The sequence below is a fragment of the Martes martes genome (genome assembly GCF_963455335.1).
Source record: "Martes martes genome assembly, chromosome: 16".
Classification (NCBI taxonomy): Eukaryota; Metazoa; Chordata; class Mammalia; order Carnivora; family Mustelidae; genus Martes; species Martes martes.
The window spans coordinates 60,402,456-60,427,750 of NC_137904.1; the positions used below are offsets into that span (position 1 = coordinate 60,402,456).

General features: G+C 56.0%; 1 protein-coding gene and 1 long non-coding RNA gene across 4 annotated transcripts; one reads left to right on the top strand and one right to left on the bottom strand.

Moving 5' to 3' along the window:
- Window positions 1–54: 54 nt before the first annotated feature.
- LOC308356419 lies at window positions 55–7,532 on the top strand. Of its 2 annotated transcripts, XR_013968079.1 has the most exons (5): window positions 59–144; window positions 642–724; window positions 2,996–3,094; window positions 4,552–4,711; window positions 5,504–7,532. It is a non-coding gene; the product is annotated as an uncharacterized lncRNA (long non-coding RNA). The 2 variants fall into 2 exon arrangements; XR_013968078.1 differs by lacking the exon at window positions 5,504–7,532 and having other exon boundaries at window positions 55–144; window positions 4,552–4,990.
- Window positions 5,001–21,449, bottom strand: ST6GALNAC2 (ST6 N-acetylgalactosaminide alpha-2,6-sialyltransferase 2). 2 transcript variants are annotated; one of them, XM_080825401.1, is made up of 9 exons: window positions 21,157–21,449; window positions 16,065–16,125; window positions 13,614–13,788; window positions 12,877–13,045; window positions 12,356–12,494; window positions 11,117–11,220; window positions 9,312–9,395; window positions 8,169–8,268; window positions 5,001–7,128 (listed from the first exon to the last, which is right to left on the bottom strand). In XM_080825401.1, exons 1-9 carry the CDS (start codon window positions 21,279–21,281, stop codon window positions 6,961–6,963), a joined length of 1,125 nt encoding a protein of 374 aa, XP_080681527.1. In that variant the 5' UTR covers window positions 21,282–21,449; the 3' UTR covers window positions 5,001–6,960. The 2 variants fall into 2 exon arrangements, with proteins under 2 accessions (XP_080681527.1, XP_080681526.1); XM_080825400.1 differs by having other exon boundaries at window positions 9,312–9,509; window positions 21,157–21,378.
- Between the last annotated feature and the right edge of the window lie 3,846 nt (window positions 21,450–25,295).

The following is a 25,295-nucleotide window of genomic DNA, read 5'->3' on the forward strand; positions in this document are numbered from 1 at the left end:
CGCGAGAGCTCTCGCGAGATGGCCAAAAAGACGTTTGCGCAGGCGCGGCTCCGCCTTCTCTTCCGAGGCAGGCCGCGTGGCCGGGAGGTATGGCGGCTTCTGTCTGGAAAGAACGGGACGAGCAGTCTCGGGCCTTTGGCTGGGGTAAGGCTGTGGAGGTGGGAAGACGAGGTCTTCGTTGAGCCGGCGCTAGTTCATTCGACTACCCTTCCTCAGAGGCGGAATGGGGACGATAGCCCGTCTCCTTCCTAGGGCGGCTGGGAGGCTTGGGTCGAGTACTGGGTCGGAAGACGATTTCCGAGCCGCGCGTGTAGACGGAGAGCGCTGAGGCCCTCCCCTGGAGCCAGAGGGCCCCTCCTGGGCCGCGGAGAGCTGCTTCCAGCCTGTGCAGCCCCGTGCGTCGCACAACCACCGTGTGCCCCGCGGGTCTCCGAGGCCGGCCCACGGGGCAGGCTGCCGGGGGCAGATCTTAATTCACGTCCAGGGTTAGCGGCCAACGCAGGCCCCTCGTGGAGCGCCTGGAGGACGCCCTAACCCGTAGTTTTGCTTAATCCTGCAGACAGTCGTGGATGGGACTGGCGGTTTTGGAAAGCCACGACTCTGCAGCCCCCTTTCAAGCTCATTTTTTTCCTTCCCCACAGGCTTTTCTGGGGTGTCTGCGGAGACCGTGAGCGCCACACCTGCAGGCTGAAGCTTAAAAGTAACAGATGGATCCCTGAAGTGGGTAAGGACGGGGGCCGGCAGGACCTGCGCGGTCACCGCACGCGAGGAAGTCCAGGTGGTGGGAAGGCCTGCCTCTCGCTTTCTAATGCTTTTAAGTTCAGTTTTAGGAGCACGTGGACGCATGAGTCTAGTTAGGGTGAGAAAAAGGGACCCAGAATCCGGAAATGAGCGGGGTCTGTGCCAGGGTGATTTGGGGCCACTAGGTGTCGCTGTGTGGAGTCAGGAGGGTCACTGCACCCAGGGGTGGAGGGGAGACTGATTCAGGGAATGGGTTCTGGCAGGCCGGGGTTTAGAATATTTGTGGATGATTTAAAGTTACTGTTGTCTGAAAGGACGTCTTTTGTGAGAAGTTCTGATGCCTCGAGGCTCAGCTTTTTATTTTTACTTATTTTCTTTTAACAAGTTTGGGTACCTCAATTTTTTTTTTAAGATTTTATTTATTTATTTGATAGAGATCACAAGTAGGCAGAGAGGCAGAAGGAGAGAGAAGGGGGGAAACAGGCTCCGTGCCGAGCAGGGAGCCCGGTGCGGGGCCTGATCCCAGGACCTCGGGATCACGACCTGAGCTGAAGGCAGAGGCCCAACCCACTGAGCCACCCAGGTGCCCCGATACAACAATCTTAAGTGGAGTAGATACTTTCTCCTTTGCTAGTGAGTAAACAAACTGAGGCTTAGCGTTCTACAGCTGTTTCTTGTTTTTTAAAGAACCATAAACATTTTGTGGGGGTGCTGTTGCATTTTTCAGTTTCATTGAGAAATAACTGAGTTAAGATTAGCCCAGGTGTTCTCCACTAGGGTGGAGTGCGCTGATGGGTGTCGCTAAGTATCCTGCAGTGCATGACAGCCCCCACCACAAAGAACTATCCACCCAGAATGTCACAGTTAAAGCCGAGACTTTGTATTAGATGAACTTGAGCTCTGGGCTCCAGTCCCAGCCTGTTACCAAATAACCCCACCAGAGCCTTATTTCCTTGTAAAATAGGGTTATTGCTTTCTAGATCTGGCTATACATCTAAGGCTGGAGAAGTACACCTCCAGCCATGGTTGAGAATGACCTTGGACTGATGCCCAAGAATTGTGTGGCGCCCCAAGAGCAGTCATACAGGAACAATTAGATGATCTGATGCCACTTTTAGCTCGGGGAATTTTTATTACAGCAAGATTACAGCACTGGCTATTTATAAGTAGCTCTTGGGGCAGATCTATAATCCTCTACTTAAAAAAAACTGATCTAGCTCTGTGGATCATGTTTACGCAGAGGAGAGTGAAGGAGAAAATGACCTTGTGTGGCGGTGCCTTCTCGAAGCAGGTTCCTTTGTACAGCTGGCCTCCAAATGGATGTCCCAAAGGAGTAACTGCACTTTTTTTTTTTTTTTAAATTTTTACTTATTTATTTGACAGAGATCACAAGTAGGCAGAGAGAGAGGGGGATGCAGGCTCCCTGCTGAGCAGAGAGCCCGATGTGGGGCTCGATCCCAGGACCCTGAGGCCATGACATGAGCTGAAGGCTTAACCCAGTGAGCTACCCAGGCGCCCCAGTAACTGCACATTTTATTGAAACTGGAATGTATACCCCATACATACTCTGCCATCAGGCCCTTCGTGTGGGGTAGACTTTGTCTTTCAAAGGGCAGGAAGTTGGGGCGCCTGGGTGGCTCAGTGGGTTAAAGTCTCTGCCTTCAGCTCAGATTATGATCCCAGGATCCTGGGATGGAGCCCCGTGTAGGGCTCTCTGCTCAGCAGGGAGCCTGCTTCCTCCTCTCTGCCTGCCTCTCTTCGTACTTGTGATCTCTCTCTCTGTCAAATAAATAACATCTTAAAAAAAAATAAAAAAACACGAAAAAGTGAAAATTCTTAAAAAAAAAAAAATAAAAGGGCAGGAAGTGTCGGTTAGGTCCGGGATGCTGGGTACATCTAGGCACTGGGTATCAGCAGTTTTTAACTTTGAAGGAAAGTTCTTTTAATATAGTAGACAAGATTGAGAATTCTTATGAGGGAAGTAAAGCAGAATTTTGTAAAGACAAAGTGGTCTGTGTGTGCTAGAAGTGTTAGCTCTGTGGGCTGGTGGATTGGCGGGAGCTGAGTCCATGATGATCTGAAGTTATCCCTGTCTGAAGGCAAAGAAAGGCCTTTCTGTGGAATGTGGATGTCTGAAACTCAGTTCCCAAGTTCGCTTTATGGGAAATTTAGGCCAGATTTGAAAGTGAGCGGCTTGAGAATTAACCTGTGTATATCTTGAGAAGATTTTTCTTTTGCAATTTCTCCTTGCCAGGTACAGTCCCAGCCTTGCTTTCCGAGGCTGGAAAGGATCCCGCAGAGGCAGATGGTGACCGAGTCCACTGCCCTGGGCCCGAAACGGAGACTTTTGTATGTAAGTAGAGCCCTTCCAAATAGAGTTGGGTGGGAGGCTTGTTTGCTGCTCCTGCCCCGGGTTTAGGATTGTGCCAGGGTTTAGGATTGTGCCAGTTGGAGGGAGATTTTAACATGGGTTTGCTTTCTTCTGCTGGGCGTCTGCAGCGCGTGAAACGGAGCAGAGCTGCTTTGCCTAAAGTGAAAGGACCCCTCCCCTGTTGCTTGTAGTCTCTGTTTCCATCTTCCGTGTCCCTTCCACGTCCCTAGGAAGCCCCACGAGCCTGTGATGGTTAGTTATCCCTGTCCGAACATCTCGGCTGAGGGGAAACCGTCTATTCTGAGGCGTCGGGGTGTGGCTCTTCGCTCTTAAAGGTTCAGGCTTCATCAGGAATCAGCCTGAATGGTCTCCAGAGGGAATTGTTGCCTCGCCGAGACCCCAGTGGCGTGCGTCATCCCTCTGCAACTTGAAAACCAATAGTGTGGCTGCCCTGTCACGCTCTGGGCCCTTGATCAGTGGTCCTCAGGGCACAGGCTCTAAGAGGGGGCAGACGTGGGCAAGTAGCCCAGTTTCGGGTCATGTTCTTACTGTGGAATCAAAGAGCGCTTGTCCCGTATTTCAAGGAAGTGAATGCACTCTTTGAAACCGACGGGAATGTCGGAAGTCTGCCAGCTGTGGCAGGACCGGGACCTCCCTCGGCACCACATTGTGACATTCGGGAAAGAAGGGCTGCCGTGGCGGCAGCAGAGCTATTTGGTTTCCAGGTGCTTCGTTTGCACCACTAGGGAGCTCTCCTAGGGTTAGCTCGGATCGTTTCTGGACAACATAGTGGGCATGGCGCTGCTCCTGGCTTGGCCCAGGGTTGAGTGGGCTGGCGTGTGACCAAGAAAGTAGCCCAGTGTACTGGGCGGGGTGGTTGTCTGGCTTTGTTCCCATTTAAATGCCAGGCTTGGAGTGGGCAGATGGCCTTTTTTGTTGTTGAAATTGGGAGGTATGTATGGGCTTTTTGTATTTAAGGTCACATAATTGTTCAGTCACCAAGGAAGCTCGATTTGGGTTGGGATTTAATAAGCCTGAAGACTGGCCCCAGCAGTTTACAGCCTGTAAGTAAAACAGAGTAAAAGGACACGGTAGGGAGTCGGGAAGTCAGCTTCTTGCATTACATTATCGTTGATGCAGAGATTTGGCTGCTCTGTGGGACTCATGTAGACCTTCAGGTTTGACTTGAAAAGTTTTACCTCCAGAAAAGGGTTGAATGAGACTCTCCAGTGCTTCTTGGTGGTTCTCCCCTCGCCCTTGCCGGACCCTGCGCCCTTCGCGCCTCAGCTGGTGAGGGCCGCCTGCTCCGAAGCGGTCTGTGCCGGGTGTTTGGTTAGAACGAGAGCTGCCGCGCTTGCCTTTTCTTCTCTTGATCTGGCTTTCAGTTTTGAGGCCCGTCCTTGGCTGGTCCGTCACGCGACTCTGCTTTGGTCTTGCAGGTTCTCTCCGCCCGGACACCAGGTGGAGCTGCGCTGCCTCTGTTTCATGCCCATAAACTGTGGCCCCGGAGGGAGAACAGTTGGAAGGATTCTTTGGATTTTCTCTTCAAAAAGGAACCAAATAATTTGAGTGACAGTTTACCCCGAAAAATACCTGGCGGTTAGTCAAATCAGGGCATAACTGGGAGCGGTTAGTCAAATCAGGGTATAACTGGGAACGTCCAGAATGCCACAGTTGAGCCGGTGTGGGTATGAGTGGTGTACTGGCAAGGAGGCAGTGACTGTGAACGGAGAGTGACGTGTATGCGCTGTGTTTGGGGGAGTCTGAGGGGAAGCAGGTGTTCGGCCTAGAAAGAGGTTTCTCAGGGTGGATTTCCTATGAAGTTAATGAATCCTGGGCTTACGTTTTGAAGCATAAATAAAAGTTTTTAAAAATGTGTTTCATGTTTCATGTTGAGACCCTCATAAAGGGATTTTATTCTGTGACTCAGCAGACGCATTCTTACATAAATGAAGGTTTCACCGAATACTGTTTTTTTAAGAGGGGCAGAGGGAGAGAAAGTCACAAGCAGACTCCACGCTCATGGCGGGGTTCGATCTCCTAACCCTGAGATCACCAGCTGAACTCACAGGGAGTCCGGTGCTTCTGGGCTCTGGGCTCAGCGGGAGTCTAATTCCTCTCCCTAAGAGTGGGACACTTCCCCGACTGAGCCACCAGGGTCCCCCAAGTTCCACAGGATGCAATCAGCTGTTTTACAAGTGTCCCACTAAATTGATTTCCCGCCTCTCTTAATGGGTTACCACCCACAAACGTAACGTTAGCATTTCTCAGATCTTATGGATTGACAAAGCTGCTGATAACTACAGATGTGAGGGGAACAGGGACAACTAAAATGTCCTGGGTATGAGGAGCTCGGTCCTGACTTGGCCTCTGCTGGCTCTCCTGACTTAGGGCAACTGGATTTCTTCACGGTAACGGTCACCGTCAGCAGAATGGACTGATGATGCCATGTTTCCCACGTTTGACATTTTCTTCCTGGACCAGTAATTCTATCCGAAGAAATATACTTGGGACCCTGCTGTCCTTGAGACTAAGGGACAGTTCGATGTTGCCAAGCTAAAGAGAGAGGCCGTGGCCTCCTGCTTGCTACTCCCCTCCAGTCTAAGCTGCTCGCCAGCCCCAGGCAGCAGTTTCAAGTAGCTGCCTCGGTCGTGAAAGCCCAGGTCTTTGATCACATATTTGGATTTCTAAAGTAGAATTTTGATTCTGGTGACAGTTACCCTCTTGTTAACACGCTGATACGATCTACCTTCCAAAACCACGGAGCCAGATCAGCGCCACCTCGGGAAGGCTCTTGGCGATGCAGCCAGTGTAGCCGATCACACCGTGGAGCTACTCGTCATGGGGCCGGTAAATCCCAGGGCTTAAGGGCTACATGGAGGTGACTTGGTTAGTTGAGACTTAACCCTTCCAACGGAAGCCTGCGTGCTCTGTCTAAAATGAAACTGCCTATCAGCCGAGTCCGGATTTACTGAAGCCGCGATGTGAGGTCGAGGGGTCTTTACCTGGTCTTGTTACTTCAGTGGCCAGTGGTAGTTGATCCAGTGGGACTTCTTCAGGTGGGCAGCCCTCTGTGCACTTGACCCCTGTCAAATTACCAGGGCTGGCCCATGGTTCTTGAGTTTTCTGAGTGATCTGCCCGCTAAACACTCCGGTGTGCCACCCCAGCCCCCTACCCAACACACAGAAAAGACGCAAGGGTCATCCTGTCATTTATGCAAGTACCTAGTTCAAATTACATTCTGCCTTTTGCGCTCCCACTCCATGGGGCAGAAGGAAAGTGGTCATGTCCTCAGGTGGTGTAGGCATGTCTTAGAGTCTGACGGCGTGGAGTTGCTGGGAGGCTGGACATGGTCGTGGGAGGGTCTGGCCGGCGAGTGTGCGAGCGCGCACTGCTGCTTGACTCTGGTCAGTGGAGATGTCGAAGCCGCCGCACCCACATCGTCAAGTTCTCTACCAACAGCCAGCTTTGAGAGCCTCTGCTCTGAAGTGTGTTTGCCCTTCGCGGGTGAGGGTCACAGTCTCATTATTACATTACCTTCAGTTTTCAGACATCCAGCAGAGCGGTCTTCTCCCTTCGCCCAAGGTCAGGATATCTGTCTCCAACCTCGAGGGGAGTCTTGGAGAAACCAAGAACAAGATGGGGCGTCCCGCAACGAACGGGCTTCAAAGACAGTCACAAGTCCACCTCCTAATGTTCTCTAGAGAAGAAGGGGTTGGTGGAGGGGAGCTGGAGCCCTTCGCAGAGGCCGAAAAAACTGGGGGCCGCCTAGGCCATGTGAGAGGCCGGTGGCGGGGGCCCACGGGTCCACAGCCCTGCAAGAACAAAGGGCTTGGGTACTTCAGGGTCAGCGCTGGTACAGTCGAAGGATGCCGGCCTTGTGCAGTTTCTTCCACAGGGTGGCTTCCAGGGACAGGTCGTGGTTCACATAGAATATGAGTGGCGTCTTTATTCGCTCGAAATAGTGGTCTGAAAATTTCCAGTAATTGCTTGTGATGAATCCATAGGCACTAACCTGGACAAGGATAGTCATGAATTAGCATTTACTGAGCCCTGTGCAGACAGATCTGTGAAGTGACATGAACTGGGAAAGGCACACCCCCCGCTAGTTTAGATGCCGTGTGGGAGACACAGGTGAACAGTAGTCGGAGCTCACGCTAACGGCAGGCCTTGCGCTCTTGCACACGTTCTCTCGGCCTCGGGATGACCTCACGTATCCTCCCCATTTCACAAATGGGGCATCGCTCGGGGGTAACCAGCCATGTCCTCAGTCAGGAGCTAGTGAGTGGCCAGGCTGGGCTTCAAAGTCAGGTCTGTGATTCATGATCAAAGCCATGATCTCCATTGTTAAGTGTGAGGCGGAGACAAGTCCACGAGTACTCGTTCTAAGGGGAGCGCAGTCGGGGGACTGCTGCCTTGAAAAAAAAAAAAAAAACTGGGAAAAGGAACAGGACAGTGTTGTGGGGTGGCCCTTGGCCTCCGGCTTTTGTGCTGGCCTTAGTGGGGGTCATTGCCCTTCTTTGAAAACCGCTCCTCCACCTCTGCTGGGCTCATGTGGGCGGTGCTGGGAACGTCTCAGGCAGTGATTTCAAAGGCTGTGTGTGGAAGGCTAAACCTGCTGCCCAGCTCAGTTCTAGAGTGTTCTCCCCAAAGGACGTACTTATGCACTCCTGTTGCAATTTTGCTTTCACAAGAACAGTTTGATAACATGCGCCTTAAATACCACAGGGGTCAAGGACAGAGGTTCCCCAGGCCGGCGGCTGCTGGATGAAGGCAAGGCCCAGCCCCTGTCCTGGGAAGGTCCCTGCCAAGCCCGAGTGGAGGTAGCTGGGGAGTGGCACTCCCTCCCGCCCCTTCCACACACCCACTTTTGCTCCTTGGGCTGGAGAATCCCTTCCCCACAGGGGTGAATCCCTTCCCTAAGGGGACAGGGGCAGGGCCAGTCCCAGGCCCCCTGGGGGTGACAGGCCTCCCGTAGGGCTTATCAGGTCAGATTAGGTTCCAGCCACACCTGCCCCCTGCTGCTGTGGGCTCCTCAAAGAGGCGGCCTCTTACCTGGTCACAGGTGTGCAAAGCCGTCAGCAGCATAAGGGCCCCAGTACTAGGCATATATAGGTCTCCAAAATTTGTGTTAATCAACTTTGATTTCAAAAACCTGGGGAGGAGAAGCAGCATCAAAACTCAAGAAAGAGGTGGAGGTCTCAGTGGATGGTTGTGCCCCTGCGCTTTCCAGCGACACGTTCCGATCAGCTGGAGAACCGCTTAGAACTTCCCGGCTCTTCCCCATTTAGGAGAAAACCCAAACGAAGCAAATGCAAACGTCTGGGTAACAGAGTCTGGTGAGAAGAGGAGCAGGCCTGGGCAGAACCACAGGTATAATCCTTCCCTCTCCCGCTCTGGAAGCGGGATCCCAGCCTGACTCCCCTTTCCTCTCCGCGACACCTTGCCTTCACCCCTGGGCTAAGTAACCACAGTGGCTACTGGTCTAGCCTGAAACCTGTGTTTCTTTCTTTCCCCAGACTTCAGCCCAGGAGGAGTCCCTTAGGAGGCGCATGAGCAGGTCACCCAGGGCCTGGGCCCGGAGTCACGGGTGAGAGAAGGGTGCACACACTCTCAGAATCCAAAAGTGAGGCCACACGACGGCGGCCACCCCAGATTCACATCTAAGCTTTGCCAGACAAACCACCCAGCCTCCCGGAGAGCCCGTTTCTTCCTCTGTTGAATGGCGCCGAGTGCGGGCTCCAGTCCGCCTACCCAGAGCCACGCTGGCCACCCTCCACCTGCTCTGGAGGGGGCCGGCAGGGGGCGACAGGAGGGCTTCTCAGCCATGGCGCTATTGTGTCCAAGTAATTCTTGGTTGCAGGGGCCTTCTGTGTATGGTATCCCTGTCTCTGCTCGCCAGTGGTGCTTACCTAGTGACAACCGGAACGGCTCCCGAGAGGGCCATGTGACACCGCCCCCCACCACTGGAACCGCTGGTAGGGGAGAGGGACTGCGAGCGGGAAGGAGGGGTGAGAGCAGGCTGTTATTCCCAGGTTCCTCCCTGTGGTCGCCTTGGAATGCCTGCGTTTGGGCCCAGAACAGGTTGGCTGTCCCTGTAGGTTACTGTCCGGGGCATAAAGCCTGCAGTGATGGGCTGGTGTGCAGGGGGATGGGGGGGGAGCTGTTTTTTGTGTCCCCCCCCCCCCAAACACCTACCTCTCCCTCAGGTAGCTGATGAAGTCTGGATGTAGTAGCTTGAATTTCCTGGCAGAGGCTTCCGGTCCGAAGTAGGTCTGAGGCCTAGGACCCACGAAAGAAGTGGACAGAGCGGCCCGGGCCGTCGTAGGGCAGGTTGGGGAGCGAGGTGAGGGGAAAGGCGCTGGGCCTGTGGCGGTGCGTGCGGTACGGGCGGGGCTGGGTGTAGTAGCGGGAGAAGGGTGTGTAGAAGGTGGCCGGCAGCACCGTGGGCACCACGTGCGGCTTCCCGCTCACCAGAACCTCGGTGGGTGGGGTGTAGGTGAGCGAGGAGGGGGGCGTGAACAGGGATGGAGGGGTCGGGTAGGAGCAGTTGACCCGGGGGTGGTGGGGAGGAGGTGGGAGCAGGGGGAAGTAGAGAGAGTCGGGGAGAGGAGGGGGCTCCCGGGCTGGGCGGGGGAAGGAGCAGGGGAAGCACTGGTTCTGGGGCAGGGGTGCGGTGGGGGGCTGGAAGAAGGGGGGTTCCTTCAGGAAGCGGGGCACGTAGGGGGCAATGTAGGAGGGGATGCCCCGAATGGGCCCGATGTAGGAGGCTGAGGTGGCGGGGCTGCGGGAGGGGGACCGGGGGATAGGCAAGGGAGGAGTTTGGGAAGAGTTTCGGGAGAGGGATTTCAAGCCAGACTGGGAAGGAGATTTGGAGGTGGGTGGGGTGGGGTTTTGGGAAGACCCTCGTGGCACATGTTGGATATGAGGGCTGGGGGTTAGGGATGAAGCCCGGGAGGAGGGCTGTGAGGCAGATGGGGTGACAGGGTGAGAGGGGGGCCGGGAGGAAGACCCCCGGGTGGGGGATGGAGAAGGGGCTGAGCCACCAGAGCTGGAGTAGGCCTGCTGGTTGGAAGGGACGATGTGGTTGGACCGGGACTGGGAGGGGGACTGGGTAGGGGACGGATTGGGGGTATGGGAGGGGGAGCTCATTGGTGTTGAGGAGGCTTACGACCACCCGATCGATGTCTCTGAGGCAGCCCCCTCAAGGGCCCAGTCCCCCCCGTGTCACAAAGCCCACCCTCATGACCAGATGCCGCGTCAGGAGTGATTGTTGGATCGTCATGGGGGGGAGGGTTGCAGGTGGGCCAGCGCAAGCGGGCCTGGCCTTTGAGGGCTTAATCCCTAAGGACCTCAGAATCTGCTCTTTCGGGGGTGGGCGGCCTGGTCCAGGAGCACTGGGATAGGAAGGCTGGTCTTTGTGGCCGCAGAGGTGGCATGGATACCTAAGGACTTGACTTTGGGACGAGAAATTGTCTCAGCACCACAGGGGGAAGGTCCAGCTGAGGCCAGGACAGGGTTCAAAGGAGCTGGACACCGGCCTGCTGCCCAGGAAGGTTCGGGAGAAAAGACAGAGTGCCCTTTGTTCTCCCTTTGCCGGACTCTGGGCCCATGTCACCTGCTCTCCAGTTCATGGGCACAGTCCTGGGAGGATGCCCACCGGGGCGAGTGGCATGGTTACCAGCCCACCCCCCCCCCACTTCGCTTCCAGACAACGTGTGCTCAGCCGGCCAGCAGTCAGGAGCGGACAGGCACGGCCCGTGCTGCCGGCCGGGGGGCCGTGTGTGTTAGGGGACAGCAGCCCTTCGGGGCTACAGCCTGCGTCCTTAGGTGGGCTCCTGGGAACCGGGAGGGCTACCTGGGCTCCTCTGGGGGGAGGGAAAAGAGCATAATTCCCCAGGAGTCTGTTGGATTCTTGGGGATTTTCTTGCTGTCCTCACCCACTTTCCCACCCTGACAGTGGGTCCAGCAGTGCCACACCCCACACCGGCTTGGCCGCTCACCTGTCCCCTTTATCAGGGCCCTCGGGGACATCCACACCCAGAATGGCCGATCTCAGCATCACATAGTCCCGGATGTCAGAGGGGATGAAGATGTAGTGCAGGTCCTGTCGGGGCGACAGAGACACTGATCCAGTCCCCCCCCCCCCCCCCGAACAGGACCGTGTCCTGCTCAGCCTGCCACCCGGTCCTGCCACCCGTCCTGATGGGAGAATTTCTGCTCTCTGCCTGGAACCCCCATTCTCACTGGTCTCCCTCTCCTGGTTTCAGTACGTGCTCACAAATCTTGGGCATGCTGCAAGAGGTGCGGCTTACTTGCCATCCCCTTGAGTGACTAATGGATAGAACGAAGCCGGAGGGATGGTAAGTGACCTTGGAGATGAGGCCATAAAAGGCACTGCAGCTTCCTTGTTCCCACGACCCCTCGCGCTGGGTGAAGTGAGCTGCCACCACCTGAGGACACTCTAGTGGCCTCGAGAGGCGCCACCTTGACTGTGGCCTCCGTCAAGCCTTCAAGTGCCCGTGGCCCCTGCGGATCCTGGCAAACACCCAGATCCTGAGCTAAGACCACCCTACTGAGCTGTTCCCAAATTCCCGACCCCCTGAAACTCTAAGATAATAAATGTATGTTGTTTAAAGCTACTAAGTCTGAGGTGATGTTAACACCGTGGTAGCTCATGCAGGTAGTGTGGCCAGAAATGTGCTCTTTTTTGTTTTGTCATGAGCTAGGAGAGGTTCTGCTGTGGCTAGGACACGCCTGAATTTCCCGCTTAGAGGAGGAAGCTTCTAGAAACTCAGCCCAGTCCTGTCTAGCACCACAAGGCCCTTATCCTGGGATCTCCCCCCTTTATGTGGCACCCAGACGGCTGCTGAAAGGAAGAGCGGTGTCCCCGCGGCTGGGTGTGTCAAGAAGCTGGAGGCGGTAGGCGGCCTCCTATTCTGGCTCCCCTGCTCCCTGGCTGGGCACGCAGCCCCGTGCCTTTGAACCTCAGCCTCCCGCACAGGCTGCTGTGGGATCAGGAAGGCCACTCAGGGGAAATGGGAGACGAGCCCTAGTGCTCATGAGGTCAGGGGGCCTGCAGGTAGCTGATTTTTTCAGTGGCCCCATCCCAGGCACCTAGGATCCTGGCACAAGCTCTCTGTCTACTGGACTGGGGCCGCTCTGGTTCGCCACACAGAGGGCGCTCTGGGAACACTGGCACTGACCATCCGCGACAGTGGCAGGCCCATCGGAAGCCTCACCTGGCCCTGTGGCACGGAGGTGAAGCCGAAATTCCGGTAGGAGATGAGGGAGTTCTTCATTGTGTTCACGGTGAAACCGTAGAAGGAGGTCTTGGTGCCCACATCCTTCTCGAAGCCTTTGATCACAGCACCATTGAGTCTGGTCCAAACAGAGGCCCATCAGCCTCCCGATGGTCACACCATACTGTGCTTGTACTTCCACGCCTGTCCCCAGGCCTCTGTGCGGACCATGTCCCTTGCCCAGGGAGGCACCAGCGCTGGTGGCCCGTCCCATCCAGCCCATCCCTATTCCTCCAGACCTCAAGCAAATGGGCACATCTGGCCCTGGCGGCTCCCTCCCCACCGGCTCGCGGCACCCACACTCCCACCTTCAGGGTCTGTCCCCCTGTAAGCCTTTGTCCGGGCCCGCCTGCCTATTCCGGGGCTGCCCCGGCCCATGGCCCTCCCGGAGGATGCTCCCCCGGGGGCCGGGTGGGGACTAGCTCCATTTCCCGCTCCTCCCCTCCTCCTGCGCCCCATACCTGAACACGTAGTCATGGGCATCGATGTTCAGCCCCTGGCGGGAGCCATTCAGAATGCCTCCGTTCCCCACCACTGCACACCGAATGCACTTGGAGAGCGGCTTCCCCGAGGCGGCGTACAGCCTGGAGCTCTCGGAGCCATTCAGGAGGCTCAGGGTGGAGTTGATGGCTGTGGGTGCCAGACAAGCCAGGGTGCCATGGGGGGGGGGGCTGTCCCATGGGTCGGGGCTGTCCCGAGACCGTTTCTAGCACGCCACCTGCCAGAGGCCTGATGCCAGCCCTAACCAAGGCACGGAGGGTGGGGTGGGGGGGCAGAGAGCACAATGTCAGTGGGGCCCTGCGGGCCGAACCGGGGGGAGAGGATTTGGCTATACCCTCAGTCACCTCAAGAACTTGAATCACTAGTCCTCTCAAGACTGAATGTTCCACAATAAAATAATCAGGCACGTGGGGGCAGGGTCTCTGGGCGGTTTCCCACTGCGGTTTCGACCACCTTTGGACACTGGTCCCAGGAGCTGCACATCAAACCCTCCCTGACCCCTGGTGCTTATGGGGGCTGGTGAGTATGGCAGGTGTCACACAGCTGGGGGGGGGGATTCCGAGCCCAGAGACCTCCCTGGGAGCAAAGGGAAAGGGTGGGGGTCCCCATAAGGTGCTGCGAGGGCAGGGTCGGTGGGCCCAAAGCAGGAGGAAGGGATTCTCCGGGGTCAGGGGGCTGGGCAGCCGCTTCTGGTTACCTTGGCGGGAGATCCCCTGCCAGCCGTAGGGGGCTTTATGCTGGCTCAGCCTGTCCCAGAGCTCCTGAGTGAAGAGGGCCCCCGAGAGCAGTACTGGAATGGAGAGATCGAACAGGGTGCGGAAGTGGGGGTGCTTCTGGATGGCCTGATAAAGTGGGTGTTGGCAGTGCGGGCTCTGTGGGGCAGGAGGCAAGAGGGCCAAGCTCCATTAGCTGGGGGCTGTGGCGGGTGGGAACCTCCCTATAGGAGCCTGCAGACCCGTGCAGGAGGTTTGGGGGGAAGATCTGCTCTTTCTCTCCGGACTTGGTCCACCCCCAAACCTGCGCGCTGAGCTGGCCTGTGGCACAGCAGCGTGGTGGGGGTCGGCTTTCTGGATTTACCCAAGCCCAGCCCTCTCTCTCTCTCCTGGATGCCACCCTACCCAGGGCCTGATGGCTCTGGCCTCCTACTCCTTCAGCTCACACCTAGGGAAACTATGGGGCATCTTCCCACCAAAAAAGACCTGCCGGCCTTTTGATGGAGGAATTCCAGCCTGGGCTTTGGAATCCGTCAGTCTGGACCCAAATCCTAGCTCTGGCCATCCTCACCTGCCTGCAACCCCTAATGTCTGAATCCCTCACTGCCTCGGCCTGGTTGGGGCTCCCCTTCCCACTGAAGGGGGCTCTTTGCTAGGCCGCTGGTTTGACCAGGCAGGAAAGAGCTGTACTGTAAGTTCTGCTATAACGTTACCTATGGAAGCCTAAAAACCAGCGCACTATGCAAAACGGGTGCCGTCAAAACCACGGGGCTTTGGGGCCGATGGGATCAGGGGCACAACACTCAAAAGCTTGGTCCGTGACAGTTGGCTGGACAAATGAGGGGCCTGACAAAGCTGGCGGCCCAGGCTCACTCACCCCATGGTTAAGATCTGCCACGTTCTACTAAACACATGGCCCTTGGCCTTGGAGGAGACTTGACGTTTGCTTGTGCGAGTTTGCCTGAGAAAGATGGGAGCTCGAGAGTTATTGGGGGTAGTGGAAAGAGGGTTAGAACCCTGAAGTGCTTATCTGGCGGGCACATGTGTGTGCACTTTGCGTATTCTTCGTGGCTCCCTCGGGTTGGGCGTGGGTCTCTGCATTTACTCTTCGTGTTCGCAATGACAGAGTCACCCAGAGGCAAACACAAAGTTTGTGTTATGCTCGAATTGTTTCCTAAGATACCGATCTTGCTGGAACAAATTCACATTTTTAAAGCAGGCACTCTAACAGAACTGACTACTAATTTCACTACCATTCAGTTCATCTCTGGGGTGTTTTCCAGGGCCTTCTTTAAGAGACGCCAGGAGAAAACTCTTCGGTCTCTGTATTGGGAAAGGCTGTGCTCCAATTGGGCAGCTGGCTTGCTATTAGCTCATGGATACAATGGCAAATTTCCTTCTTCCCCATGGCCACCAGGAAGCTCAGAGCCAGATCTATGGCCCATCCCTTACACCTTGTGGCCCATTTTCCATGCAGTTATCTACATGACATTGTTTGATTCTCCTACCTTTTATTCTGCCATTTCTTCATTTTATTCTATATTTTTGCCTTGCAGGGGTTTAGGAAACTTAAAGACGACCCATAAGCTCCCATAAGATGCTTGAGGCTTCTCTTTGGCCTTGCACGCCAAGGGTCCACCCCGCCTCTGTTCTCAAGACGGGGACCCCCCTCACCTGCCCAGGGCTACTTGCTCCGTCTCTGTACACCTCAGCTGTTGCTATGTTCGACGTGCAGTGAAATCTTTTCTCCCCCAGGGCCGCAGCTAACAAGTCCCAGCTTGGTGTCTTGGGCATGAACACAACTCTTAAAAACCTGAATGAGCCAGGACCTGACCTCTCTGCCTCACTGTGTCCATCTGTAAAAGCTACACAAGAGGGGCGCCGTGTGGCTTTTGCGCGAGAACGTGGGTGAAGTGCTCGAGGCAACGCGATTCATGATAGAGCAGGGCCTAGAAGGTTCTCAACCCCGTGGGCAAGCATGGAGCATCTTTCCAAGGTTTGCTTGTCTACTCCATGGAGAGCCGTTTAAAAATTGTGTGCATTTTATAGTAAGAAGGTGCCTGGCTGGCTCGGTCTGTAGAACACATAACTGTTGATCCCAGGGTCGTGAGTTCAAGCCCCGTGGTGAGTGCAAAGGGTATTTAAAAATAAGATCTTTAAAAAAAAGGCACTTTGAGCAGAATGTCAAATTCACAGGCCTTTTAAAGATAAATTACAAGGCTTCCCAAGAACTCTTCTGGCTACACCCCTTCTCTGCTCCTGGGGTACAGGGAACCCTGGTGGCCAGGTCCAGCTGGCCACTCAGCTCGAAGCTTCATGGTGATGGGGTCCAGACCCCCCCCCGCCCCTAGTCTCACAAGAATGTTCTCGCTTGCTCTGTTTGTCCCCGCCAACTTGAAGATGCTCGAAACTGCCAGGAGAGGCGGCCACTGTACCTTTCTCGGTCCAGCGTTTGATGCCTTGTGTCCAAAGAATGCTCGAGATGATGTGGCATTCCTGGGGGAGAAGCAGAAGTAAAGCAGGGCTCAGACCTGTCCCTCGGAACCTTCTGTCTGATTCTTAGCCCCGGGGGGCTGGTAAAGCCTGTCAGAGTCAAGATCATTCCTTTGATCTTGCCATGCTCTGATTTGTGCCCGTGTCTCCCTCTTTAGGAACAAAAATATTGTCACATTAGGGGCGCCTGGGTGGCTCATTGGTTAAGCCTCTGCCTTCGGCTCAGGTCATGGTCCCAGGGTCCTGGGATCGAGCCCCGCATCGGGCTGTCTCCTTCTCCCTCTGTCTGCTGCTCCCCCTACTTGTGCTCTCTCTCTGTCAAATAAATAAAATCTTTTAAAAAATATATATTGTCTGGGGCACCTGGGTGGCTCGGGGGGTTGAGCCTCTGTCTTCGGCTCGGGTCATGATCTCAGGGTCCCAGGATCAGGCCCTGTGTTGGGCTCTCTGCTCGGCGGGGAGCCTGCTTCCTCCTCTCTCTCTGTCTGCCTCTCTGCCTACTTGTGATCTCTGTCTATCAAATAAATAAATAAAATCTTAAAATATATATATATATATATATATATATATAGTCACGTTAGTATGTTTTGCTCAGCTCTCTAAACCCAGAAATCCCATGGCAAGTGACAAAAATGTAGAGTTTGCAGAACTGTGAGATCTGGTTCAAGGATGAAAACATACAATAGGCGAGCTTGCCAGCCCCCTTCCGCCATCTGAGGGAGTTCCCTGCCAAGGCCCCAGAGACAGATGTTCGGTCTCAGATGACGTGGTCCCCCTTCCCCTTGGGGTCGGTCATCCTGGCTCCTGCCCTGTGGCTCCCCTAGAAGACACGGGTCTGAAGGCTCACTCCCTAGGTTTATACCCCACGGTCTAGGGAAGTTACTTCCTGCAGCCTCGGTGTCTACATCTGGGCAGCAGATATAATCAAGTGATTCATTATCATTATTAATCATATCGCATCTCCAGGGCGCCTGGGTGGCTCAATCGTTAAGCGTCTGCCTTTGGCTCAGGTCATGATCCCGGGGTCCTGGGATCGAGCCCCACATTGGGCTCCCTGCTCGGTGGGAAGCCTGCTTCTCCCTCTCCCACCCCCACTTGTGTTCCCCTCTCTCTGTGTCTCTCTCGGTCAAATAAATAAAATAAAATAAAATAAAATCATATCACACCTCCAGTTGTTGGAACGGTTCACACAGAGACTCAATATTATCTCATACAGAATGTGTCCTCTAAATGGTAGCTATTGTTACCTAAAAGAGGAAGGGGAAGGACCTTGTCATGACAACCTCTACGAAGACGTGTCCTTCAGGAGTGAGGGAAGGGGCCGATGTTACTGCTCCGCTGCTACTCCCACCTCCCAGGCGACCCCTGCATCGGGGAGACGGCAAAGAGAGTAGAAGGAGTAGGGGCCTTTGTCTACTCAAACTAGTGTCAGGCTTCTCCCGGACTCCTGTCTCCCCGGCCCCCACAGCCACAAGGAAGCAGGGGGGGAGGGCTTTGGATCACCGGGCTGTTTGCAAGGAAACAGAGGCCTCTTGTTCCTTGCTTCTGACCTGCTGAGCCAGCTGGGCCCCAAGGGAGCCCGTGACCTGCCTCACTTCAGGTTTCGTAGAACCCCACAGGGCAGACGGGGAAGGGCAGGGATGATCCCTTCCCCCATCTCTCCCTTTCCCCCTCGGATGGCCACCTGCCCCCCACACCCTGTAGTTCCTCTCCTCAGCACAACAGAACCTCCTCTCAAGGGGAACCGGGACCCCAGGACACAGCCTCAGGGGAGGTGACGATTCCCAGGGAGCGTCTGAAAAACACCTGCGCACAGGGCCTCACCCCTGCAGTTCTGATCTGACTGGTCTAGGCCTCCTCCTCCTCCTTCTCGTGGGAGCCAGGCTTGAGAACCGGAGGAGGGAGCTGCTGGCCAGGGCAGCTTGGAGACCGGAGGGATAGAGCTGCGGGCGAGGGGCTGGGGAGCCCCCCCATCCCAGTTCTGTTTTGCTGCCCTGAACACCCCAGTCTCAGGGAGGCCTGAGATAAGCCCTGCTTATCTCCAGAACCTGCCTCCATGCTCAGTGCCTTCTCCCAGCCCTCCTTCTTAGGAATTCAAGGGCTTCTAGACACACCTTCTAGATGAGCCCGGAAGAAGTGGGGAAGGGAGCCAGTCCCCCCTATGCCCCTCCCGCAGGTTTCACGGGCCTGAGGAGAACTAAGGACCTTGTACAGTAGTCCTCCCCTGCCCTGGGGGGTGAGCTCCAAGACCCCCAGGGGATGCTGCGACCGTGGACAGTATGGAACTCTGCGCGCGCTATGTTTTTTCCTCTACATGCAAAGGAATGCTAAAGTTTACTTCATAAATGAGGCACAGTAAGAGAAAAACAACAATTGATAAAAGAGGACGATCATAACAATATAACGTGAGCGTGGTCTCTGTTAATTTCTGACTCTGTGAATATCACCCTTCTTGCACCGGTGGGAGGTGACAAATTCGGAGGGGGAGGGAACCGATGGCCGCACTGTGACTTACCATTACTTCAGGCTCCTACTGACCTGTCTGTGGGGCGGGGGTGGGGGTGGGGAAGGCTGATATGCTTCCAGACCTGCCGTGACTGGGGGTGAGTGACTGACCCAGAGGAAAAGCCAAACCGCATATAAGGAGGTAGCCCCGCGGTGCATTTCCCATAAACAAAGTCTACTCAATTTGGATCTTTAGGCCCCTGGATGTCCTTTCTTTTACAAAATAATGTTGACAACAGACACTGTCAGATAACCAGGGGTGGCCTGTATCTATCCTTACCACCACCACCCCACCCTTAAAAAGGATTTTCGTTTTCTTTTTAAAAATTATTACTTTTTCCCCTTTTATTTATTTATTTGACAGAGATCACAAGTAGGCAGAGAGGCAGGCAGAGAGAGAGAGGGAGGGAAGTAGGCTCCCTGCTGAGCAGAGAGCCCCATGCTGGGCTCGATCCCAGGACCCTGGGATCATGACCTGAGCTGAAGGCAGAGACTTAACCCACTGAGCCACCCAGGTGCCCCCAAAATTATTATTACGTTTTAAAGATTTTATTTATTGGGGTGCCTGGGTGGCTCAGTTGGTTGGGTGTCTGCCTTCAGCTCGGGTCGTGATCTCTGGGTCCTGGGATCAGGCCCCGTATTGGACTCTCTGCTCTGCGGGGAGTCTGCTTTTCCCTCTCCCTCTGCCCCTCCCCCTGCTTATACTCTCTCTGTCAGATAAATAAATAAAATATTTAAGGGAAAAAAAAAGATTTTATCTATTTATTTGACAGAGAGAGACACAGTGAGAGAGGGAACACAAGCCAAGGGGAGTGGGAGAAGCAGGCTTCCAGCCAAGCAGGAAGCCCGACACCGGGCTCGATCCCATGACCTTGGGATCATGACCTGATCCAAAGGCAGAAGCTTAACAAGTGAGCCACCCAGGCCGCTCTTTCTTTCTTTCTTTCTTTCTTTTTTTTTTTTTTTTAACACAAGTCTAGATATCCCAATGCCTGGAAACTCCTGACCCAGATTCTTCTGCCACGGGTGAATTCCTGGGCTGGCTTCCCGTCTAGCCTGCAATGAGAGCCCTCAGGTGCGGAAAGACCAGGTCCCAAGGCACCCCAGTCCCTTTCCAAGCTCTCCAGGTGGCCAGGCCATCTGCTTTCCCACCCCAGGGCGGGGCGGGTGGGTCACACAGCCTGCTCCCCGCTGCTCCAGACCCAGCCGCTCCCCACCCACCCTCTGGGGTACTCAGTACCCACCCCCTACAGCGGGGCCCTACTGACCAGCCTCTGGGGTTCAGCCAGATCGCAAACATTAGAGGAACAGCAAGAAAACGGACAAGTTCTTGGCCGGTATTAGCTTTTTAAAAGATGAAAGACCTTTCAAAACTTCGTGGAGGCGCCGTGGATGTCCCACGCCCTCATACTGGAAGTTTATTAGATACTTTCAAAGGATGCTGAAATGTGTTTTAAAACATCTTTACGTAAAATTCACAAAGGACTCTTTCTTAAGCCACACCTTCCACCTTCCGGGCCCTCGCCTTCTGCAACTCCTGACTTCGGGCAGGTGTAGTGGCTCCAGGTCCCCGCGGCGGGAACCGCTGTTCGAGAGCCCCCGGGCTCCGGAGGACTCGCAGGTGCAGGTGTTCGTGCTGTTTTGCAACTTCAGATGCCTCCGGACCGCGCTTCCCGAGAACGCGTAACTAACTTGCCCTTCAGCCCGTCGGTTTGGTGAGGAGCGCGCAGGTGGGGAGGCGCTCGGAAGGCAGAGCCCGGCCTCGCGGGTGGGCGAGCCTGGGGGGGGGCCCTTGCGGCCCCCCAAATCCAGGCTCCCGCACAAATCGATTCGCCTCCCGGACGGAAAACCAAATTCTTCCGGGGTTTCCTCAGTAACTGGCACCATCACCTACCGACGCAGGCTCGGAGCTTCGTCCTCGCAGGGCGCACACGCAAGGAAGGTGCGCGCTGGGCGAGCGGGAGGCAGGGGAGCCAGGAGGAGGTTGTGGGGGGGCTTGGACGGAGCCCGGGGTCGGCCCCCGGTCCCGGGGGGAGGCCGCCGCTTCGCCCGAGCGCGCGCAGACGGCGCTTTATCAAAATAAACGGAGCGAACGGCGCGCGGGCCAGAGTCGCGACCCGGCGCGGGGAGGGCGCAGACGGAAACGGGAGTCTTGGGTCCCTCCCCGAAAAGTAGAGTCAGAGAATATGTGAGGTTAGCGAGGAACGGTTCTTGACAAAAACGGGGCTGTTTTGTCCGACCCCGACGACCCGGCCAGATCTGAACAAAGCGTTTGGAATCACGGCCGGAGGGATGAGCCCACGAGGCTCCGCGGAGCGAGTAGCCCGTGCGCAAAGGGGCGAGATTCCCCTCGGGCCCCGGCAGAGGCTGTGGGGCCCGGGCAGCGCAGGTTGGTGGCCCCGGTGGAGGCTCTGGGGACAAAGGGCCGCGGCCCGAGTCCCCGCCGCGAACCACCCCAGGGAGGCCGACGCGGCGGGCGGACCGCGCCCCCCCTCCCACCCCCTGGTCGGACGGCGCCGCAGCCCCTACCTGGCTCCGGACCGGGGCCCCGGGTACGGCCGCACTGCCGAGGAGTACAGAGTGAAGAGGATCCCCGAGCAGGCAGCCGCGAGCAGGAGCAGCAGCCAGAGGAGCGGGCCGCGCGGGAGCCCCATGCAGCCCCGGCCCGCGGGCGTCCCGTCCGCCGCCGTCCCGGGGCCGAGGGGCGAGGCCCGGGCGGGCCGGGCCGGCCTCCCGGAGGCGGCCGCCCAGCCCCACCGGCCCTGCCCTCCTCCAGCCCCCGCGGCGCCTCCCTGCCCAGCAGCTCTCCTCCTGCCCGGGCTCGCCGCACCCTCGGTGGGGGGGCGTTGGCGGGTCCCGGGGGCGGGCGTGTCACCCCCTCCCCCACCGGCTCGCGGAGCGGCTCGCGCCCCTCCGGCGCTGTCCTCGTTCGCGGGCACTTGGGCTGCTGGCACCTGCGCGAGCCGGGGTTTGGCCCGGGCGTTGTCCGGCCGCGGTCAAGGGCAGGCGCGCGCGGGCCGGGGGGCCGGCGAGGGGGGCGGGGCGCGGGGAGACGCCGCCACCTGCCGGGTGGGCCGCGCACTGCTGGCTCCCGGCCTGCGCCCGCGGCTTCCGGACGCCTGACGCCGGGCAGGCCGCGGCCGAGGCGCTCCCCTCGGAGGGACCCTCGGGACCTGTTGGTCCGGCCCTGGCACCTGGGCCCCTTCCAGAAGTGCGGGAGAAAGGACAGGCCGGGGAGGGTGGAGGAGCCGACCCTGGGTCGGAGGTGGAAGGGACGGGGGAGGCAGGGCTCCCGCAGGCGTAGGCGGGTGGCCGTCCCGGGCCGCCGGGACCCTCCGCCACGTTGCATCCAGCTTCCAAGCCCGGGCCAGCCTGGAGCGCTCGGCGGCAGAGAGACGGCCTGAAACGTCCCGCAGGGCCTCTGGTGTCACCAGATGGGGCGTCACCTGGAAGGGCAGGGCAGCTCTGCACCCCCTCCCCCGCCCCCCGACTCTCGAAGAGCCCTCCGCGGGCGCGAGCGGCGGGTGGGACGGTATATTCGCGGGCAGACAGCATCCAGGGTCTTCGCCTTCCGAAGCCTGTGAGAGCCCCCAGCCCCCAGCTGTCTGGAAGTTCAAGGATGAGAGGTGCCGGTGCCTTCCCGGAGCGCTCTGCCCTCACCTGTTCTTCACCTGTGCGAGCAAGTCTGGGCGAAGCAACAGGTTTCCGTCCTCTGCAAGACTTCCCGGGAAGCTGGGGCCGGCGCCCAGGGCGGTCATGGGTCATTCAGGCTCAGCTCTCTCACCTCCTCTTGTGGGGGCCAAGTCAGGGTCAGGGGCGGGCACTCCCAAGGGGACGGTTGTTCCCTTCGGTCCAAGACTGTCCGCACATGGAGCTGCACCTTGCTACCGTCTTGACCCGCGCGGCTCAGAATCAGTGGTTTCATGTCTTTCATTTCCATCTTTGTGGGTTTTAGTCATCAAAATCCCTGTAGATGTTACTTATCCCTTGATCAGCACCTTATCCCCTTTCTTCAGTGGTTAATAAAACACGAGACCCTCTCTCTGAGCCTGCACATCCCACGCCCACTCTTGCTCTCTCTAAATGCCTCTCCTACTTCATGGAGAAAGGGAATCCTATTAATTTCTCCTCCTCCTCCTCCTCCTCCTCCGCTTCCTCTTCTTCTCAAACTTGGTGACACTTGTTTTGTGGCCTAATGGGTGATCTATCCTGGAGAATGTTCCATGTGCACTTGAAAAGAATGCGTATTCCACTGTTTTGGGATGGAATGTTCTGTACATATCCGTTGGGTCCATCTGGTCTAAAGTGTCATTCAATGCCACTATCCATTTCCTCAACTTTCCATCATTAAACCTATAAACTTGGCCCCACCCCAGCCCAGCCTCCACCCATTTGGACTCCAGCTTAAGATGTGTGTGTGTGGGGTGGGGGCTTCTGTCCTCCTGTGTGGGAGTTGGCCCCCCACCACCTGTGTTAATGACTCAAGTCTACTTCCATTGCCTTTAATACCCCACTCAGACCAGGGCCTCCCATCCGTCCCCCCAGCATTCTCATTCTTCGTCTTCTACAACCTTATCCAGCCTCCATCTCTCTGCCCCTGTGTGCCTCCCAGCGTGTCAGCCCCGAAGCTCTCTTTCGTGTCCAGGCAGGAAAAGCTTATGACCCCTGGGGGTCATCATCCGAGCTACTCTTTCATCATAACCCCGATTCCCCTGTGTTCCTGGCTTTCTGCCCAGCAAAACCCTCACCTGGATTCATGCTCTGAGATCTGCTGCCCACGCCCTGGCCTGGCTAACAGCTGCTGGGAGTATCATTCAGCTTCAGCCGGGCTTTCTACACCTACCGTTTTCCGGTCCTTGGTTAGCTCCAGCCACCCTCCTGTCCCTCTCTGGCTAGGGGAAGTCCATGTGCCTCTGTGGTTACCTGCTGCACGCCTGAAACTGTCCCCCTCCCGGCCCTCTGTTGATGCCACCAAGGGCCTTCATCACTCCCGGGAGAGCAGATGTTTTCCATTCTAACGCTGCTACACCTGCCTCTGAATTTGAACTTGACAGTGTCCTCGTGGTTACTTTAGGTCTTTGTCTGTTAAAGCCAGTATCTGGCCACAGTCACAGGTAGTTCCTGCGGCTGCCTTTTTCCAGTGTGAGAGCGGAGTCCTGCTTTCCTGCTTCTTTGCTTGTCTCATAATGTCTTTGTTGGAAACTGAACACTTTAGGTAATATATTGTAACAACTCTGGGTACTGGGCCCCGACTTCCCATCTCAGGCCTGTTCTCTGCTTGTTTAATGACTGGCTGGCTTATTTTAGTGAAGCCTCCCACCCCTGAGTCCTGTGAAGTGCTAAACCTTTGATGTTGCCCTGCAGGAAAGTGTGGTTTGGGGTGTACATCACCCTAGGTTGGCAGCGACTTGGCCTGGGCTCGCTACACCTCTTTCCCTGACCATATGCAGCTGTTCTGCTCCATTAATCGCTAGCTCATTGCTTTACGGTTTATAATAATGTCTTGGGGCAGAAATTGCTTGATAAGACTTCTGTTCCTCTGCAGGAGTGGCCCCTGAAGTTAGGGTCTCTACTAGCTGTCGCTTTCCCTGGTTCTCTCCTGCAAACCAACTGGCTCACACTTGAACCTGTATCTTCATCAAATCTACCAATCTGCTCCCAGTTCCCTCTCACCACAACCACCACTGTTTTCGGGAGCACCCTTAGGGTTGAACTTCTCCACTCTCTTTGCAAATAAAGTCAATTCCTTTGGGAAGAGATTAGGACCTATGTAGGGTATAGCCCGCTTCTGTCCCCCCGCCAAATCTCTGAGCCAGGGCTCTGGAACTGGGGTGGGGACCATGGTGTGCTTCTCTCTGAGTGATACATTTTGGTGTTGAGCACGTGAAGGATTGGAGGCAGCTTGCCTCTCCTGGCGTGAAACCACCGCGTTAACGAGCCAGGGCGGGGATGACCACACTCAGTGTGATATCACACTTCGCACAGAGTCTCCATTCCGTGAGTGGGAGCGGAACAGAAGAAGGGAGTCCCCACCTCTTGGCCACACTTGCCCAGAACTCAGTCTCAACAACAGGGAGCTGGTGTAGGATGACAGATGCTGATGTCCTGTTCCTTCCCGGAGGAAACCCTGACATGGAGCTGAGGGGAGAGGGGCTCTGTGTCCTCAGCTGCACCAATCTGGAGCAGGGGTAGCGAGAGAGGGAACAGCTTGGGCTCAAATACCACACTTCTAAAATTGTAGTGGATTTTCTTGAATAGATGTTTCATTTGTGTATGCCCATAGGACCCTTTCTAGATTATTGTAAATGGTTGTCTTTTTATACAAGTGAGTCCCTCGTATTGTCATGTTGAAGCCCATCTTTTTTTTTCTGAAGTAAGCTCTAGGCCAAATGTGGGGCTTGAACTTATGACCCCAAGATCAAGAGTTGAATGCTCTATGGACTTACCCAACCAGGCACCCCCAAAGTCAGGCTCTTGCAATGGTTTTTGCGATCATTACGTCCTCTTATTGGGTTGATCCCCTTTTTGTTATATAAGGTCCTTCTTTGTCTCTTGTTATAGTCTTTGTTTATATATATATATATACTTTAAAAGATTTATTTATCCATTTGAGAGAGAGAGAGAGAGAGAGCGCAGAGGGAGAAGCAGGAGAGGGAGACAGACTCTCA

Coding starts and splice junctions, on each gene's coding strand:
- ST6GALNAC2 (XM_080825400.1), bottom strand. CDS start 21,281: ATGGGGCTCCCGCGCGGCCCGCTCCTCTGGCTGCTGCTCCTGCTCGCG. Junction 11,221..12,355: donor CCTCCGTGCCACAGGGCCAG/GTGAGGCTTCCG, acceptor TCGCCCCGACAG/GACCTGCACTACATCTTCAT. Junction 7,129..8,168: donor CTTTGCACACCTGTGACCAG/GTAAGAGGCCGC, acceptor ATCCTTGTCCAG/GTTAGTGCCTATGGATTCAT.